Source organism: Rhinopithecus roxellana, chromosome 5 (genome assembly GCF_007565055.1).
Source record: "Rhinopithecus roxellana isolate Shanxi Qingling chromosome 5, ASM756505v1, whole genome shotgun sequence".
NCBI classification, from domain to species: Eukaryota; Metazoa; Chordata; class Mammalia; order Primates; family Cercopithecidae; genus Rhinopithecus; species Rhinopithecus roxellana.
In genome coordinates, this window is record NC_044553.1 from 170651793 (window position 1) to 170672246 (window position 20454).

Consider the following 20454-nt stretch of genomic DNA (forward strand, 5'->3'; position numbering starts at 1 on the left):
GGGTGCCTCCACTATCCACCCAGGGGCAGAATCCGGCCACTGCCTGAACTCCTCTCTCCTCACCCGCCACATCCAGGGACCCAGTCACCGTACCTCCCACACGACTCTAGATGTCACAAACTCGCTCTTTCCCACTATCACCGCCAGCAACCCAGGCCCCTCACTAGAACATTTGCAACCCACGTGCTGCAGCACGCGGGTGCCACACGTGCAGGTCTCCTGTCCTGCCTCCTCTCCTCCACCCGCAAGAACAAGGGAAATCCCACATCACCCTCTGCCCCCGGGTGCATGAGAGTCAGCTTAGTCTATCTCCAGGTCCCTACCCCGCCCCAGCCCAACACCCAGGCCTCAGTCACCCTAGGCAGAGATTCCCGTACCCAGGCAGGCAAAGGACCCCAACACATCCCAGCCCGCTGGTGGTCACGCGCGCAGCCCGGACAGGCCATAAGCCACCGCCCCGCGAGGACGCCACACTCGCCGCGCCCGGCCCTCCCCTCGCGGAGCCTGCCCCGCCTCCCTCCCCTCCGCCCCGCCCCGGGCCCGCAGCCCCGCCCGTTCTTCCCGGGAGCCGTGCTCTCTCGCCTGCCCGCCCCAGACCGCCCGGGACCGCCCCGCGCTGGGAATTTGCGGCGGCATCCGCCGTGCCAGCCGAGCTGAACCGGTCTCTTCCTCGGAAAGGCAGGGCCGAGAGGCCCGCGGGACAGTCATGGAGGCGGCGCGGAGGCGGCAGCACCCGGGAGCGGCGGGAGGCCCGGGTGCGCAGCTGGGCGCCTCCTTCCTGCAGGCCAGGTGGGCGCGCGCCGCGGGGAGCGGGCGGCTTAGGCGCCTGTGCACTGGGGGTTCGGGCCCGGCCACGTGACGCTACTAGGGCTGCCTGGCCGGTACCTCGTGTGCGGCGCGGGCCGGGGCGGAGCCTAGCGCGGGGGGCTTGGAAGCGCGCTACCCTGGCGGCTGCGCTTCCGCGTTTCCTTCTTCCCCTGGGGAGCCCGGGGACCAGCGAGGCTCTGCCTCCCCGCTTCGCAGTTGTTCGGGTTGGAGGAGTCCCTGCCCGGAGTTTGGGGTTTTCCGCCCCTCCCGCGCTCCCCTGCGACCGGGGCCGGCGCCGGGACAGCCGCGGCGCTGGGAGAGCTCTCCAGGGGGATGGGGACACACACACTTAGTCACTCGGGCCCCCAAGTCATCCGCAAGTTCCGGGCACCACCTTCGCGTTCTCTGGGTCCTTCCAGCCCTGAGTAGGACTTGATTCTGCAGTTAATCAGGAGGCTCTCTGCTTGACCTGGGGCACCCAAGAATGTGCGAATGTAATGGAAGAGACAGCGGAGAAGGGCGGAAGCTCCCGTCCAGAGAATGCATGAGGGTCCCTTCTCAGTTTTTGGTTTATCTGGTTGGGACGAGCAGAGCTCCATTCTACCTTCGTCCCGTTTTACTTACCAGAAACATTCACTGCATTCAGCAGGCATTCTTTAAGCGCCTGTGGTGTGCCCAGCTCTGTGCCAGGCAGTAAGGGGGTGGGCAGGGTGAAGGTGGGAGAGGCTTGCCGTCCAGTAGGGACGAGGAGAGACAGAGCCCACGTGGGAGTGAGAGGTCATCTTGGAGGGCTTCATGGAGGAAGTGGCACTGAGCTGAGTCTCAGAGGACTCTGTAGGGGACCTAGGGAAGACAGGCTGTTCCAGCCAGGGAAACAGTAGGGAAAGGCAAGGAGTTTAGTGGTGTTGGAGCTTTCCGGCTGTAAAAGAAAGTGACAGGAGGATGCAGACTGATTGTGAAGGGTCTTTAATTGCAGCAAATCTAGGACTTGAGTGAGGGCCTAGAGTGCAAAACTTAGGGGTAGGCGCACAGCCGTGACAGTGAGTGCCGCCTCAAATGTTGGGCCCTGGGGGCCTCGCTTGTCTCACCCTAGTTCCTGTCCTAGGTGACAGGTTAAGGAAATAGTCTTTATCCCATAGTCACTGGGGAGTCGTGGGAAGTTTCTGAGCACTGGCAATGCGCAAAGTTCTTGTTAGGAAGTTTTTGGTACGACCAGGATGAAGGGAGAAATCTGAGGGCTTGGGCTCCTTTCTGCTGCTGAGGACATGGGGGCTGAGCAGCTGTGGACCGTGTCCGTTTTCACTTAGAAACAATGAACTGACCATAGACCGCGTACTGTAGCTCACCTGTCTCCCTCGGCCTGTGAATTAAGTATTATTTTACTGATGAGGAAACAGGCTCAGATTGTCTGAGGAGCCTGACTGGCTGAGTCCCCAGGCTGTCTGCCCCGCACCGTGTCCAGTGGTTTCATCCCTGCTGTGGCCTCCACCCAACCCATTTGCCAGCTCCCCTCTTCCGGGGAGCCTCTTCTGCTTGTGGAATGTCTCTGTTCTGAACCCTCGCCAAGTTGGGGGTCACTGACTGCCCTGAACTGTGACAGCCCAGTGGGAACAGCCTGTGGGTCTCAGATACGGTCACCACTTTATCTCCTGTGTGGGGCTCCCATGTTTAGCATCTTGCTCAGTCTTGACAATGAGCTGCCAGATGTCACTTCCAATGTACAGATGGGGAAATGGAGGCCCAGAGAGGTTACGTCATTTGCTGGCAAGAACCAGGGCCTAAACCCAGGGTTTCTGACATATGGGCTCTGCTCTTACGACTCCACTTTGGCTGCTAAGGAGTGATGTCCCTCTTCTCCTGTGTGAGCTCCCCACTAACCAGGGTGTTCCCAAGGGGGTGGTGTGAGGCGTGAACTCTCTGTCTCCCAGGGTGTCTCTGCCCCCCACAGCGTGGCCTCAGCCCATTCCCAGTATAATTGCTGCTCGAGACAGTAGGCAGAATCATCCTGTCCAATTCCTAGGATGCTTGGATTTTCTCTGCTGCATCTGTGCTTTGCTCACTGCCTCTTAAGGTAACCCATTCCAGCTTCCACCTGCTTTGTTGCCAGTTTTTGTATTATAATGAAAGTATTATAATTAGGCCGGGTGCCATGGCCTGTAATCCCCGCACTTTGGGAGGCCAAAGTGGGTGGATCACTTGAGTCCAGGGGTTCAAGACCAGCCTGGCCAACATGGAGAATCCCCGTCCATACTAAAATATACAAAAATTATCCAGGTGTGGTGGCCCGTGCCTGTAATCCCAGCTACTTAGGAGGCTGAGGCACCAGGATCCCTTGAGCCTGGGAGGCGGAGGTTGTAGTGAGCCGAGATCGCGCCACTGCGCTCCAGCCTGGACAACAGTGAGACTGTCTCAAAAAAAAGAAAAAAATATTATAATTAATGCCCATGATAAATCCAATAACAAAATCTTCAAGTTTTAAAAAGCAGCAATCCCTGTCCCACCCTTCCCTGGCACCAGACAATCAGCTTAGCTTTACCAGAGTCAAATTCGTATTTTCAAATAATAGGCTTGTAACAATAGCAAACACTATGTAGCACTTTCTGTGGATCAGGCCCTGCTCTTAAGTTTTTGCTTAATTAATTAAAAAAATTATTTAATTTGCTTAATTAATTAATTATTAATTAAACCACGACCCTTGACACAGGATCTACTGGCCAGGCGCTGTGGCTCATGCCTGTAGTCCCCGCACTTTGGGAGGCCGAGGTGGGAGGATCACGAGGTCAGGAGTTCAAGACCAGCCTGACCAACATGGAGAAACCCTGTCTCTACCAAAAATACAAAAATTAGCCAGGCATGGTGGCGTGCGCTTGTAGTCCCAGCTGCTCGGGAGGCTGAGGCAGGAGAATTACTTGAACCCAGGAGGTGGAGGTTGCGGTGAGCCGAGATCGCACCACTCCAGCCTGGGCAACAAGAGCGAGACTCTGTCTCAAACAAAAAAAAAAAAAAAAAAGGGAGATATAGGATCTACTATTATCTCCATTTTACAAATGAGGACATCGAGGCCCAAGAAGTTAAGTGACTTGCTGAAGATCTGGTTAGAAGCAGAGCTGGGATATGAACCCAAATAGACTCCAAAGTCCACACTCTTTTTTTTTTTTTTTTTTTTTTTTGAGATGGAACCTCGCACTGTCACCCAGGTTGGAGTGCAGTGGTGTGATCTCGGGTCACTGCAACCTCTGCCTCCCAGGTTCAAGCGATTCTCTTGCCTCAGCGTCCCGAGTAGCTGGGATTACAGGCGCCTGCCACCACGCCCAGCTAATTTTTTGTATTTTTGGTAGAGATGGCATTTCACCATGTTGGCCAGGCTGGTCTCAAACTTTTGACCTTGTGATTCGCCCACCTCAGCCTCCCAACATGCTGGGATTACAGGCGTGAGCCACCGTGCCCGGCCAAGTCCACACTCTTAAACTACACTCAACGGCTATTTCTTGGTTTATTTTATTTTATTTTATTATTTTTTTGAGACAGAGTTTCACTCTTGTCCCCCAGGCTAGAGTGCAGTGGTGCGACCTCGGCTCAGTGCAACCTCCACCTCCTGAGTTCAAGCAATTCTGCCTCAGCCTCCTGAGTAGCTGGGATTACAGGTGCCTGCCACCACGCCCAGCTAATTTTTGTATTTTTACTAGAGATGAGGTTTCACCATGTTGGCCAGGCTGGTCTCTAACTCCTGACCTCGGGTGATCCACCCGCCTTGACCTCCCAAAGTACTGGGATTACAGGCATGAACCACTGTGCCCAGCCTTTGATTCCTTTTAGAAAAAATGAAAAATTTTAAAAATTAGCCGTGTGTGGCAGCACATGCCTTTCTGTGGCCCTAACTACTCAGGAGGCTGAGATGGGAGGATTGCTTGAGCCTGGGAGGTCAAGGCTGCAATGAGCCATGACTGTGCCACTGCACTCCAGCCTGGGCAGCAGAGCAAGACCTTGTCTCAAAAAATAAAAAATAAAAAGAGGATATTAGTCCCTTACCCTTAACTTTAGCTTTCGTCACCCTTTCCTACAATTTCTGTCCTCTGTTTTCATGTTATCAAAGTAGACTATAATTATCTGCTGCTTTAAAACCATAATTATCTTCCATGTTTTATCTGTGGATTGACTCTGAACATTGAAAATTAATATATAATGTGTATGTTATTTAAGCCATGTATTTAATAAATATTGTTCTAACAGAGCCAAAGAATGTTTAACAGTTAAATTTGCTTTTTTTTTTTTTTTTTATTAGATGGAGTCTCGCTCTGTCACCCAGGCTGGAGTGCAGTGGCGCGATTTCAGCTCACTGCAAGCTCTGCCTCCCGGGTTCGCGCCGTTCTCCTGCCTCAGCCTCCCGAGTAGCTGGGACTACAGGCGCCCACCACTGCGCCTGGCTAATTTTTTGAAGTTTTAGTAGAGACAGGGTTTCACCGTGTTAGCCACGATGGTCTTGATCTCCTGACCTCATGATCCGCCCGTCTCGGCCTCCCAAAGTGCTGGGATTACAGGCATGAGCCACTGCGCCCAGTTTAATCTTAATTTGCAAGCTGGTTGCTGAGTATCCACTCTGTGCGCCTGCTTTTTTTTTTTTTTTTTTTTTTTTTGGTGATAAACTGTTACTCTGTCACCCAGGCTAAAGTTCAGTGGTGCTGTCATAGCTCACTGCAGCCTCGACCTTCCAGGCTTAAGTGATCATCCCGTCTCAGCCTCCTAAGTAGCTGGAACTACAGATGTGTGCCACCATACCCAGTTAATTTTTAATTTTTTTTTTTTTTTAGATTTTATTTATTTTTTTGAGATAGTTTCACTTTTTTTGCCCAGGCTGGAGTGCAATGGTGCGATCTCGGCTCACTGCAACCTCCGCCTCCCAGGTTTAAGCGATTCTCCTGCCTCAGCCTCCCAAGTAGCTGGGATTACAGGCACGCACCACCATGCCTGGCTAATTTAGTATTTTTATATAGAGACAGGGTTTCACTATGTTGGCCAGGCTGGTCTCGAACTCCTGACCTCAGGTGATCTGCCCACCTCAGCTTCCCAGAGTGCTGGGATTACAGGCGTGAGCCACTGGGCCCAGCCCCCCCTCTTTTTTTTTTTTTTTTTCCCTGTCCTACTAAGTTAGGCTGGACTAATGGCAGGGATTCTCATTGGCCGAGGTGCTTCCTGAGGTGGAGGAGAAGTAGTCACCGAGCCTCTAGTGTGTGCTAGGTACACATAACTTCCAGATACACACATCTAAGTGTTCATGCTTTCAAAATCCCTTTATTCCTCTTACCGAACATCCTACTTTTTGCCCAGTTTGGAGGAATCAGAGCAAGAAACTGAAAGCTGTTATCTCTTTCACCACCTAAGTTCTCTGGGCCTGGAGGTTATCACTGTCTGCTTTTTGAGGCCTTACCCTGATGGCCACTGAAGAAGGAGCTGGGTGGGGCCTCTGTTGGTCACTCGTCTCAGACCACTGAGCAGTCCTCACTGTTACTGGCTATCTGTCCAATCTGAAGATCCAACCGCCCCTCCCTTCTCTTTCTCTGGCTCCAGTAAGCCAGGCATCTCCGCTCCATGCAGAACCTTCTTCACTTCTACCTCCAGGCCTTTACCCTGCTCTCCTGCTTTTCTGCCTAGTTAGATTCATCCATCCCTGCTTTGAGACTCCCTTCTCTCATGCAAGCTTTGTGTATTGCCCTAGGCCACGCTGATCCCTTTCTAACTTGATCTCCTGATAAGCCTAGTAATCAAAAACAGAATAGCAAGCTGTTGGCCGGGCATGGTGGCTCACAGCCGTAATCCCAGCACTATGGATGGCTGATATGGGTTCATTACTTGAGCCCAGGAATTTGAGACCAGCCTGGGCAACATAGTGAGACCTCACCTCTACCAAAAAAAAAAATTAGCCGATCATGATGGCATGCACCTGTTGTCCCTGGAGGCGTGCAAGTAATTGCAGGGACTCTGTAAAGAGGATTTGGAGTCTGCTAGGGAGGTGGGTGAGTTGGGAGAGCCTTAAAGGTCACCCCTGTTCTCGAGGGTCTAGATGGGAGAGTACAATTCCAGCCCCATCATGCCAGACTGAGTTGGCGTTGAAGCGCTCCCTGCAGTGCGCTGGTGGGGCTTTGGGAAAAGCTTCATCAGGGAGGGCTTCCCAGAGGAGGCAGCACTGGTCCTGCAACTTCAGTGCATCTGCGAACAGCAGATGACCAACTGTTTATTGAGAGGGACAGGCCTCCAAAGATATGTGGTGAGGCGGTACTCCACTTCCTGTGTCTCTCACATCACCTCGCTTCTGCTGGCTCCTCAGGTTCCACTGTGGCCTGCTGAGAAGAGAAGCACCAGCAGCCCAACCTGACCTCATAGTGCTGGAATCAAGGGAGCAGGAGGCCCTGCCCGTTTCAGTCTCTAAGGCCCATTTCATTGGAGGGCTCTGATTGGCCCAGCTCTGGTCACACACCCATCCCATAGACCCATCATGGTGGACTCAACTATGGGATGGAGGTTAAAAGTATAAGCTCAGGAGCCCTATCATTTGGGTTCAAATCCTTAGCTGTGTGACCTTGAGCAAGTTATTGAGCCTCTTGGGCCTCAGGTTTTTCATTTGTAAAATGGGGGTAATATTTCAGCCTTGAAAGGTTTCTGTGAGGATTAAATGAGATAATACATGTAAACAGTTAACAGTAGTGCCTGGAATACAGTAAGTGCTCAACTGAGGTCAGCTGCCATCATCCATCATCATGTTTCATGCTTTTCAACCATGACTGCATCCTTTGCCTTACTTGATTTCCTCCATCATTCAGTAGGGGAGAAACCCCAGCAGTTATACCTGTTCAGCTGTTTCCTTCCCGAATCACAGGGAAGCTAAGGTCGAGGCAGCTGAAGTCCACCTTCCCCTGGACCACAGGGCCAGACCCCAGAATTTCCAGCAAAACCCTATTCCTAGAACTCAACTGTGTGTGTCTCCTCCTGTCCTCAAGTCCCCAGACCTCTTTGTGGCTGATCTCAGGGGAAGATTTTGGTGGAGGAGGAGAGAAGAGCTGACCTCTCTCGTCTGGTTCCTTCCCAGGCATGGCTCTGTCAGCGCTGATGAGGCTGCCCGCACAGCTCCCTTCCACCTCGACCTCTGGTTCTACTTCACGCTGCAGAACTGGGTTCTGGACTTTGGGCGCCCCATTGCCATGGTGAGTGTGAAATGGTGCACAGGGCCCCGACCAGCACTGAGGACACTTGTTGTGACTTGAATTTGCTGAGTGACCTTAGACAAGTCACTTCTCCTTTATCTCCCAGTAAACTGAGAGAATAGGCCTGGATGCCTTCATATCCTTAGCTCTATGACTTGGCCCGTCAGGCAACCGCCAGCAAGTTGGGGGCCTGAAGAGTCATACTGTGCCCCGATTCTTATGGAGGAACTGGTGGTCCTGAACAGTCATACTGTAATACTGTAACCCCCTCTGGCCTGTGTCTGGAAGCAGGTGAACCAGGTTGAACCAAATCACCAAGACAGACAAAGGAGTATGGGAAAGGAAGTAGAGCACCCCCCCATCCACCCCCCCCCCCCCCACCCGTCCTTCCCTATTACCTTGGGATAGTATTATTTTTTCTGGAGTTGAAGTGCATAGGCTGATTTTGCATATTATATATGACTGAGCCATGGGTAGTTTTTTTTTTTTTTTTTTTTTTTTGAGACAGAGTCTCGCTCTGTCACCCAGGCTGGAGTGCAGTGGCTGGATCTCAGCTCGCTGCAAGCTCCGCCTCCCAGGTTTACGCCATTCTCCTGCCTCAGCCTCCTGAGTAGCTGGGACTACAGGTGCCCGCCACCTCGCCCGGCTAGTTATTTGTTTTTTGTTTCACCGTGTTAGCCAGGATGGTCTCGATCTCCTGACCTCGTGATCCACCCATCTCGGCCTCCCAGAGTGCTAGGATTACAGGCTTGAGCCACCGCACCCGGCCGCCATGGGTAATTTTTAATGCCATCCAGTGAAACCATTCCCTGCCCTCCAAGGCTACTTCATCTTTTAGTATCCAGTGGTGGCCTCCACAGAAGAGATTAATGCTGGGAGGGCACCAGTGCCCCTTGCTTGTAGTGGGAGGATGGATGATAGATAGATAGATAGATAGATAGATAGATAGATAGATAGATAGATAGATAATTGATAGATGATAGATAATAAATAGATGAACGTGAAGAAAATTGAGTGAGGTATTACCAGGTATCAAGTCATTATTTGGTAGTGGGGGCACAGTGTGACTATTCATGGCCCCCAGACCCCTCCCACCCAACTTGCTGGTAGTTGCCTGAGGGGCCACAGTCATAGAGCCAAAAGATATGAAGGCATCCGGGCCTATTCTCTCAGTTTACTGGAAGATAAAGGGGAAGTGACTTTTCGAAGGTCACTCAGCAAATTCAAGTGTAAAAATAACGATATCCAGTGCGGAAACTGGCACTTTGTAACGTCTAGTGATCATGCCAATTAGCAAAGCCCTTTTGGGGCCGGGCATGGTGGCTCATGATTATAATCCTAGCACTTTGGGAAGCTGAGACGAGAAGATCACTGGAGCCCAGGAGTTTGAGACCAGTCAGGGCAATATAGTGAGACCCCGTCTCTACAAAAGATATGTAAATTAGCTGGGTGTGGTGATGTGCACCTGTAGTCCCAGCTACTCAGGGCTGAGCTGGGAAGATCTCCCGAGCTTGGGAAGTCGAGGCTGCAGTGAGCCGTGATCATACCACTGCACTCCAGCCCGGGTGACTCAGTGAGACCCTGTCTCAAAAAACAAAACAAACAAAAAGCAAAGCCTTTTTGGAAAGCAGTAGTAATTCATAAGTAACAACTTGGCAAGATTAGTACTTAGAATAGTGCCTAACACAATAAGTGTTCAATGCATTTTTATTGAATGACTAATAATTACAGCAAAGTTAGAATAGTGGCTAAACATCGAATGCTTATTCTGTTCTAAGCTCTTGATGTGTTTCAGTTTATTTAATTCTCATATCAACACTATTGCTAATCTCAATTTTATAGATGAGGAAACTTGAGGAGAGAGAGAATAAGTAACTGGCTCAAGGCAAGCGCAGAGGCCAGCATCTGCCCAGGCATCCTGGCCCCAGAGCCCCTTCCTGACGAGGTTGAATTATCTGTCATATAAATATCCAGAATCCTAATATATTCATCCCTGCTGACCCAGTAATACCCTTCCGAGAATCTGCCCATAAGGATATAGGCCTGGATGCCTTCATATCCTTAACTCTATGACTTGGCCCATCAGGCAACTGCCAGCAAGTGGGGGGGCCTGAAGAGTCATACTGTGCCCCGATTCTTGTGGAGGAACTGGTGGTCCTGAACAATCATACTGTAATACTGTAACCCCCTCTGGCCTGTGTCTGGAAGCAGGTGAACCAGGTTGAACCAAATCACCAAGACAGACAGCAGCAAGAAGCAGCAGCAAGACAGATAATCAGCAAGAAGACAGCAGCATCCTCTAACTCGAAGATGTTCATTGCAGTGGTGTTTATATTAGCCAAACCTTAGAAGTGACTTGAGTGTCCAGCATTAGGGACTGGGTAAATCAGTTTTGCTATGTCCATTATAGAGAATGTTTCCTGGCCATTAAGCAGAAATTATGGATACTACAGAGCAAGCTGGAATATTTAAGGAGAAAAAAGGTTCCTAAATGACATGCAGGCTGACTAATTGCAAGTCAATAACGAGCTTGTCTACCTGGGATCAAAGACTTGATAGGCGTAAAGAAAAGCTGTCCTGGCAGTGCTGTCAGGGAGTGATGGTGGGTGCTGGTTCTCCTTCCTGCAGACTCTTTGAAGGTTGCCTTTTAAATGTGGAAAAATAAGAGGAATTGAGCCAAGAGTTGGGGCATCTGGTTGAGTTTGTGGGTGACCTAGGGCAAGTCACTGTCCTGGGCTTCATTTCTCTCCTATCCAAGAAGACTGGTTGGACTGGCTGCTCTGAACCCTCTTCTAGCATGAAGGAACCACATACCAGGGACCAAAGAAGCTGCCCATCAAACTGGTGCTCTAGGGAGAGGGAGAGATGAGGCCTGGAGTGGGCTCGTGGCTCCCCTCACTCACTAGGACCCAGCTTCTACTGGCATAACAGGGTCTCCTGTTGGGCAAATCACTTCCCCTGTCCTGCTCGGAGCTACTGTGACCACTGCAACCCTAAGTAGGACTTGCTGGAGAGTAGACATTTGAAAAGCTCATATATAAGCTAGAGATTTTCAAATGTATGCATAATAGTTGCAAATTTGTAATAACTAAAAACAGAAACATTTACAAGTTATAAAAGTAATATGTCATAGATGGAACATAGTTGTAACATAAAGAAGTCTTAGACTCTCCCTACCCCGTTCCTGTCCCACTGCTGACAGTTTGGGGAACACCCCTTTCACTCTTTTCTCTGTTCATACAAACACTTATATACATCCTTTTCCCTTCTAACCATGATGAGATTTTGCTTTATACTTTATTTTGCAACCTGCTTGTTTTCCTTTAGAATATATCATATGGTGGGGCATGGTGGCTTACACATGTAATTCCAGCACTTTGGGAGGTCAAGGCAGGAGGATCGCTTGAGGCCAGCCCTGGCAACATAGCAAGACCCTGCTTTTACAAATCATTTAAAAATTAATGGGGCTTGGTGCCTGACACCTATAATCCCAGCACTTTGGGAGGTCGAGGTGGGAGGATCACTTGAGCCCAGGAGTTTGTGACCAGCCTGGTCAACATAGGGAGACCTCCTCTCAATAAAAAATAAATAAATAAGAAAAAAACAGAATATATTATACATCTCTCTCCATGTCAGTACATACAAAGTGTCATTTCTGTTCATGGCTACTTAACCTTCCATGGTTTAGAAGTACTATCAGGGATTCCACTGGTCCTGTTTGATTGAAGAGTCAACCTACTTCTGGTATTTTGCTATCACAGAATATTTTAGCAAGTATATATATGATGTAGGTAAAGAGATACACACATGCACACTGAGTGAGAGAGAGAGGGAGACAGAGACTGAGATTGCTGCATTCTGTGAGTTTTATTTCTGCAGGTTTAGTTTATCCAATATGGCATTTCTGTGTTAAAAGAGATAACCATCTAAATCCTTCCTTGAAACTTGTGGGCATTACGTGTGTTTTCAATCCACAGAGACGAGGAGTACAGTCTGGGGGTTGTGAAATGCTTTGACCCTGCATAGGGGCTTTCATGCTGGCCTGCACAAGGCCAGGGCTCAGAAGAGAGAGCATTCCAGAGGGATGAACTGCCCCTGGCCTGCCTTCGTCTCTCTGGGAAGGTAGGGAAGGAAGAGTTGAAGCCACTTTGTAGCGAGAGCATTCGTATTTTCTACTTTGTCTCCTAATGTGTACTTTGAACCTGGTTTGGAAGCAGTCCCTCCACACCAGGGCCTAGCAGTCAGGAGACTGATCTTGGAGTGCCAGAACCCAAAGCGTCCAAGTAGGCCCTCTGGGCCACCTCTCTTGTGTTATAGATGGGGAAACCGAGGACCGGGGAAGGGAAGGATTAGCCCAGCGTCCCCCAGCAAGTTGGTGTCAGAACAGAGTCCCTGAGAAGCCTACCAACTCCCAAGCTGGTATCAGGGTCATTTATTTGGTATCTGCTGGGTGAGGGGCACGGGGTCAGGCCTTGCCTGGAATTGCATCTGCTGTGTGTCTGGGGACGAGTCCGTTACCTCCTCTGGGACTCAGCTTTCCTGTCTTGATAAACCTTTGTCCCAGGGCTGCCAAGAAGGTCCAGCAATCACAGAAAGAATTAAGTGTACAGATGGGGGTGGGGGGTGAAAGGGGTGGGGGTGGGCGGCATTAGGGACAGGCTCCCTTGAGGCCTGAGGGCCATGTGGGGCTGTGCCCAGGTGAGCCCATTCTTCTATTTGCTCCCCAGCTGGTATTCCCTCTCGAATGGTTTCCACTCAACAAGCCCAGTGTTGGGGACTACTTCCACATGGCCTACAATGTCATCACGCCCTTTCTCTTGCTCAAGGTACTGTCCCAGGTTCCCCCCCCCCCCCCGTCATCCCCATTCTTTGCACACCTGGCAGGAAGGTGGTGCTAGGCCCTGTGTCCTGACTCAAGCATGCTCCTGCCTGCTGCTGGGGGGTGAAGGCTATAGCAGAGCAGCATGTCCAGGGCCTGGGTCCCGGGGGAGGCGGAGCTGCTGGCTGCTGGGAGGGATGGAAAATACGCCCCCAAGGAAGGGCTTTTGATTTGAGCGTCAGTCTGGCGTGCCAGCGGGGGAAGCAGAGAGGTGTTCAGGTGGAAGGACCTGAAGACAAGGCCGTGCTTGGGAAACCATAAAACATTTGGGGAGGCTGAGGTAGGAGTGACTGGGGGTCCAGGAAGAGGTCAGGGACCCACTGGGAAGAGAGGAAGAAGCCAGGTGGCAGGAGAGGCAGCAGCAGCAGCTGAACTCCGTCCTACACCCTGGAGAGCCCTGAGATGTCACTGGGAGCACAAGCAGGAACTGCTGGCTTTGCACTTTGCCAATAAGGGCTTTAAAACTACTATAGATAGGTTGAGCATCCCTAATCCAAAAATCTGAAATCTGAAATGCTCCAAAGGAGTCTGAAACTTTTTAAGCACTGGCATGATACTACAAGTAGAAAACTCAGCCGGGCGCAGTGGCTTGAGCCTGTAATCCCAGCATTTTGGGAGGCTGAGGTGGGCAGATCACTTGAGGTCAGGAGTTCAAGACTAGCCTGGCCAACATGGTGAAACCCCCATCTCCATTAAAAATACAAAAAACTGACTGGGCACAGTGGCTCACACCTGTAATTCCAGCACTTTGGGAGGCTGAGGTGGGCGGATCACCAGATGTCAGGAGTTTGAGACCATCCTGGCCAACATGGTGAAACTGCATCTCTACTAAAAATACAAAAAAAAAAGTAGCCGGGCATACTGGCAGGCACCTGTAGTCCCAGCTACTCGGGAGGCTGACGCAGGAGAATCAGGAGAATCGCTTGATTCTCAGCCAAGATTATGCCATTGCACTCCAGCCTGGGCAAGAGAGCGAGACTCCATCTCAAAAAAAAGAAAAAGAAAAAAATACAAAAAACTTAGGGCCAGCACAGTGGCTCATGCCTGTAATCCCAGTACTTTGGGAGCCCAAGGCAGGCAGATCACTTGAGGTCAGGAGTTTGAGACCAGCCTGGCCACCATGGTGAAACCTCATCTCCATTAAAAATACAAAAAAGTTAGCCAGGCGCAGTGGTGTGCGCCTGTAGTCCCAGCTACTTGGGAGTCTGAGGCAGGAGAATCACTTGAATTCAGGAGGTAGAGGTTGCAGTGAGCCAAGATTCCACCACTGCACTCCAGCCTGGGCGACCGAGCGAGACTCCGTCTCAAAAAAAGAGAAAATTCTACACATAAGTACTTAACATAAACTTTGTTTCATGTGCAAAATTATTTAAAGTGTTACATAAAATTACCTTCAGGCTGTATGTGTAAGGTATATACGAAATATAAATGAATTTTTCCAGGCATGATGGCTCACACCTATAATCTCAATACTTTGGGAGGCTGATGCAGGAGGATCGCTTGAGGCCAGGAGTTTGAGACCAGCCTGGGCAACATAGTGAGACCCTGTCTCTACAAAAAATTTAAAAATTAGCTGGGCACAGTGGTGCACAGAGTAGTCCCAGCTACTCTGGGGGCTGAGGTGGCAGGATCTCTTGAGCCACTATACTCCAGCCTGAGTGACAGAGTGAGACCTGTCTCAAAGAAAAATGAAACAAATGAGTTTCATGTTTAGACTTGCATGTGCATTCCCAAGATATCTCATTGTGTATATGCAAATATTCCAAAATCCAAAATCTGAAACATTTCAGATAAGGGATGCTCAGCCTGTATCTCCATTTACTATCACCATCATTTTGTATTGGAGAAAGATATTTCAAATCTCCAAAAGTAGGAGGGGTATAATCTCAGAACCCCGGTATGTTTTCAGTTCAACAGTGGCATTTGAGAAGCACCTGCCCCATCCCTGACATTTTCTTCATGTTTGTGGGGACCATTCAGAAATCAGAAGGTGCCTTCAGCAGGCTGGGCCAGCCACCCAGGGACACAACCAGGGACAGTGGGAGGGCTGGGCCTGAGCCTGGACTCCTGCATTGAAGGCTGGGCTGTCCCCTCCATGCTGGAGCTCATGTGTGACCTTGGGAAAGGAGTTGGGCCCTCTGGTCTTTTTCCTCCCTGGGTAAAGTTGTGGGAGGGGGCGGTGCTGCTCCCCAGTCCCTCCTGGGTTCATAGGGGTCACGGGAGGATCTGGAGGCTGGACTGGCCTGCTAAAGGGACCAGCCACTTTTTGGAGTGACATTCCAGCTGGAAGCATCCATCCTACCCTGGGTGTGAGGGGAGAAGTAGAGGGTGTCACATACTGTGACGGAGGTGAGGTCATGCTGTCAACCCCACTCTGAACCCCAGCTCATCGAGCGGTCCCCCCGCACCCTGCCACGCTCTGTCACCTACGTGAGCATCATCATCTTCATCATGGGTGCCAGCATCCACCTGGTGGGCGACTCTGTCAACCATCGCCTGCTCTTCAGTGGCTACCAGCACCACCTATCTGTCCGTGAGAACCCCATCATCAAGAATCTCAAGCCGGAGACGCTGGTGAGGCCACCTCCTGCTCCCTGCCTGTAAGCCCTAGAGGCACAGTCTGTCCTGGGAGGCTGAAGAAATAGCCCCCACCCCTCGCTGCACCTGTCCTTCCACCAAAGGCATTCTGCTAGGTGAGGGCACCGTCGCCTACGCCAAGCTAGGATGCTCAAGTGTTCTTAGGAAGTGGTGCACAGACTGGCTCCCACCTGGGCCCCTGTAACAGAGGGCAAGGCCCCGGGTAGGGAATAAGGCAGTGGGGGAGGCCTGGGACTGGGAGAAGCGTGGTCAGAGGGGATGCTTGGGGCACCAGCACCTCCCTGGACTGACATCGACATCCCCCCAACTCTGCCCTGCCCGTGCCTCAGATCGACTCCTTTGAGCTGCTCTACTATTATGATGAGTACCTGGGTCACTGCATGTGGTGAGTGATGGGCCCATCTGTCTATCCCAGGGGCCCCGACCACCAGCTAGCTCTGTCACTGGCCTCAGGGACACACTGAGTAAGGCTGTCTGGACCGCAGGTCTCCATGTGTTGAGTCTCATCCCCTGTAAAGGCGCTGTGAGCTCAACCTCCGGTGAGGTTGTCCCCGAGGTTGCCCGGGAGACCCAACAGCTGTCCCAGGCTCGGGGCCCCAGCTTCCCGCCAGCATCGCTGCCCCCGCCCAGCCCTCAGTGCCCGCAGTGGCCAGCAGAGGGCAGCGAGCAGCTTTGGTCCTCCCTCAACAAGCCTGAGCCCTGAGGGTGGGGGAGGAGGACACGTCCCTGATAAACAACCCCCAGATGGTAATGTGGAGGGTGGGGGCGGAGCCAGGGGCCCCCACCTGTGTCGGGCCTGCTCTTTGGGAGTGGAGGAAGCTGCAGGAAGTCAGCTGGATCAGGCTGGGGAGGGGCGTGCTGTTTGCGCTCTCCCCTCTTCAGAACTCCCAGGGGGACACCTTTTCCTACCTACCCCGCCCCTGAGTCAGGGGAGACCTCAGAAATGTGGCCTCAGCCTCAGGAGATCCCGGGCCCAGGCTGGGAGGCATCATCTGTTCCAGCCTCCCATCTTAGCCAGGAGAAGCTGAGGCCAGCGGGAGGAGGGCTCTGAGGGCTGCAGCATAGCTGGGAGGTGAGGGCCAGCCCTGGACCTGGCTCACTCCTGAGTTGGTGCTCATGGCACATGCACCTTGCACAGGTGTTTCCAGGTTTTCGGGCTCTGCGATGTCAATCCTCCTGGCTCAGCTGGTCCAGGGTCCCTGGACAGGCCTCCTGCCATGTTTCCCTGTCCTTTGCCAGAGCCTCTTCCCACAGAAAGTTGGGAAAGGGTGGAGGGGCTAGAAACAGAGCTGGAGCCCCAGCAGGAAGTGGGTGTGGGTGAGAAGAGGCAGGCGGGTATACTGGTGCAAGTCAGCACAGGTGGGAGAAAGGGAGCCAGTGTGTGGAGAGGGGAGAGGGTGGTATTTTGGGGTAAGGTGTCTGAGGTGGGGGTGGGGCTGTGTGCTGAGTGTGGGTGCAGCGCTTCACCAAGAGGCCCCCGCAGGTGCTGTTCTCTTTTTTAACATGTGGACCTCCATCCTTAGCCTGGGAGGTGCCTCTGTCTCCAGGCTAGTGTGGGGCTGGGCTGCTGGCATCTGCGGTGCATGAGACAGACAACCCCCCAGACACCCCCCACCACCACAGAGTGAGTGAAGTGCCCGGGGCCGTATGGATGCCTGTGGGCCTCTGACTCACACGTGCCTTGCATTCCCGTTTCTGTTTCTGTCCCATCTTTGACGCCCAGCACAAGCAAGGTCGGGTGGAGAGGAGCGCCTCTCACCCAGGCTAGGCATTTTGTAAACCATGACGTGGCACTCCGTGGGACCCCGTGGGAGCGGGTGCAGAGGTGTTGGGGATGGGGACTGCTGAGCAGGCCTCTAAGGCACTGGCCTTCCTGTCGTAGGTACATCCCCTTCTTCCTCATCCTCTTCACGTACTTCAGCGGCTGCTTTACTGCCTCTAAAGCTGAGCGATGGATGCCAGGGCCTGCCTTGCTCCTGGTGGCGCCCAGTGGCCTGTACTACTGGTGAGTAGACATCAGCATGAGGGCAGAGGCAGGGGCACTGAGTGAGCCACGGCAGCAAAATTCTGCACTTGCCCATGGACCTGTTGTGTGGCCCCAGGGAGACTGGCCCTCTCTGAGCCCCTGCTTCCTCTTGTGTCTAGTGGGGACTGTGACAATGCCCTGTGGTGGCCTCTTTGTTTCCATGAAGCCCAGGCCTGGGTATGGCAGGGAGGTGGGAGGAGAGGGTGAAGTTGCACAATCTCTCTCCATCCTCAAGCCCCTCTCGCTGTGTGCCCCATCTCAAGAACCCCAGTGTTGCCCTGGGGCCGGTACAACCCACCTCCGACACCAAGCCCTGTGGTGGGCTGCGGTTTCCACCTCTGTGAAATGGGAATGATGGTACCTGCCTGTCTACCTCTCAGATGATGAGGATGCTGAGGACAGAGAGGGGCTTTGTCAAATGTAAAGCACTATGGTGAGGCCAAAGACAGACTGGGGGGTTTAATGGCATAGGGGCACCTGGCCTGGGGTCTTTGTTCCCTCTGACTCTCTCTTCTTCCCATCGCAGAGGACTCCAGCCTCAGCCAGTCTCTAGCCCTCCTCTGTCACTTCTGCCCTGGAGACAGGTCACCCTGGGATTGTGGGTATCATGGGAAGGACAGGGTGGGGGCAGGACTGGGCCCTTCTTTAATGGGAGGCCTCCCTCAAAATGAAAAGGGCCTCCTTTCCTGGGCCAGCTCTAGACCGTCTCCCCAGCCTGTCCCCTGTGTGGCTGAGATGGCCCGCTGGGGCTCATCCGTGTGCTCTCTGGGGGTTACAAAGAATGGGCGGCAGCTACAGTGAGCGGGAAAGATGTTAGGGGAGCGCTTCCTGCTGGTTCTCACCCCGGCGTCCTGCCGCGGGGATAGCTGCTGTTGTCCTGGCAATTGTTTGTTGCCTTCTCCTCTAGTCAGTTTTTGTTGTGTGGAAATACAAACTTAATGTGACCAGAGAAGCCAGAAATATACATTTGTAGCTTTCTGTTATTTAAATATTGGCAACAAAATCAACATCTAAAACACAGTAACTATACCAGCTCCATCAGTATGCTGCCCGTGGGCTGTGGCTTAGAGCGGCAGGGTTCACTGAGCCCTGGCGTCAGAGGACTCTCCTGCCTGCCCGGAGGGCAGCCTGGCTCCGACGCGCAGGGAGGGATGGGGTTGCCACAGCAGCTGCCTCACTCCACCCCTGGCCTTTCCAGGTACCTGGTCACCGAGGGCCAGATCTTCATCCTCTTCATCTTCACCTTCTTTGCCATGCTGGCGCTCGTCCTGCACCAGAAGCGCAAGCGCCTCTTCCTGGACAGCAACGGCCTTTTCCTCTTCTCCTCCTTCACACTGACCCTTTTGCTTGTGGCGCTCTGGGTCGCCTGGCTGTGGAATGACCCTGTTCTCAGGAAGAAGTACCCGGGTGTCATCTACGTCCCTGAGCCCTGGGCTTTCTACACCCTTCACGTCAGCAGTCGGCACTGAGTCCCTGACACCAGGCTGTGGCGCTCTGCTGGGTGGGAGGTGGGCCATAGAGGGTGTCTGAATACAGGGGTGGGGGGGTGTGGGTGTGAGTGTGTAACCGGAGACTGAGAGCATGAGTGGGGTGTGCCGTGTGTGCGTGGATTCGTGTGCGTGTGTGTGGATTCGTGTGTGCATGGATTCATATGTGTGTGTGTCTTGTATATGTGTGTGTAGAGTGCATCATTTTCAGACTCTACTATTTCCATCAAGTTTCTGTTTGATCTGGATCATCTCAGGATTGGATTCTGTTTTAGAGTGTTTCTGGGCCAGGATCCGGGCCCCTGCCCTCCTCTGCACCTGACCACACTCTCCCTGCTGGGGCTGGTCTGTTCTTCTGGTAGCTGTGCAGGAGAGGGCTGGGTGGGGCAGAGGCCAGGAGGGGACCTGGTGTGTCGCCCACCCACCACCTGGCTCATCCCTCAGGCCCACCCTGACCCTATGTCACATAGGTTATGTCAGCCTCTGTGGCTGTTGAGTAAAGCATTTCTCCTGTCTGGACCTCATTTGCACTAGATGGGCCTGTGGTCCCAAAGTAGGTCAGTGGGTTGGGGTTGCTGACACCCCTTGGGGGCAGCTTTGGGACAGAAGAGTGGCTCAGTCCTGTCACTGCCCTCTCCCTGCCTGGGGGCTATGTGCACTCCAGACCCTGCCCAGGCTCAGGCCCAAGAGGTGTGGAGCCAGCCTGGCCCCCAGGAGCCAGGGGCGCCACCAACTCCCCTGGCATTCCAGCTCTCCAGGTGACCCTCCTCTACCCAAAGCTCTGTCCCCCTGCTCCCACTCCAGAACTGTGGCACGCTCTTCAGGCAGCCTGGCCACAGGCTCTGAGCACCTGCATTCCTGGGTGGTGGGGCCGAAGGCCCTGAGCAAAAGCTGGAGCTCCTCTCATCAAAGCCTTTACAAGGTGCTGGGTCCAGAGGCTTTGCCTTGACAGCATGACCCCTTGTTATGCCCAGACCGTTTGTTCCCCGAAGAAGACCACCAGAGTCCAGAGTCAAAGCCAAGCAGGCAAGGATCTTTAATGCAAGTTCGAACTTGGTCCCTCCGTTCTACAACATACAAGAGGGCCCGAATGATGCATGTGCCCGCTTTTTATAGTCCGATGCATACAGGATATGTAAGGTTACAGAGGTACAAAGAAATTCTTTTGGTCACAGTATCACAATTGGTAATTGGTTAATATTCTAAGTTATACAATTAACAGTTTCTATTTGTTCCCGCGCATTTAATAAAACTACAAACGGTTGTGACCTTATCAGGGGCTCTCTAGGTGGTGTTTCTAGGATGTTTGGGGGGATGTGTTTGTGTTGGGCTCAGGAAGTTTGGAACAAATAGAGGAATGTGCTTGTACTGGGCCCAGGACTAAGATATGTGGCAGACACCGGTAATTAGAACAGAACAGAGCAGGACAGAGACTTTCACAACGTTTGTCCTTTCAGCGTC

General features: G+C 52.4%; 1 protein-coding gene across 3 annotated transcripts; it reads left to right on the forward strand.

Annotated features, from left to right (window-relative positions):
- Window positions 1-543: 543 nt before the first annotated feature.
- Window positions 544-20301, forward strand: CLN6 (CLN6 transmembrane ER protein). Of its 3 annotated transcripts, none has more exons than XM_030931607.1 (7): window positions 544-789; window positions 7889-8003; window positions 12731-12829; window positions 15268-15456; window positions 15810-15865; window positions 17363-17485; window positions 18705-20301. In XM_030931607.1, exons 1-7 carry the CDS (start codon window positions 707-709, stop codon window positions 18973-18975), a joined length of 936 nt encoding a protein of 311 aa, XP_030787467.1. In that variant the 5' UTR covers window positions 544-706; the 3' UTR covers window positions 18976-20301. The 3 variants fall into 3 exon arrangements, with proteins under 3 accessions (XP_030787467.1, XP_030787469.1, XP_030787468.1); XM_030931609.1 differs by lacking the exon at window positions 18705-20301 and adding an exon at window positions 17742-18698; XM_030931608.1 differs by lacking the exon at window positions 12731-12829 and having other exon boundaries at window positions 547-789.
- Window positions 20302-20454: the final 153 nt, after the last annotated feature.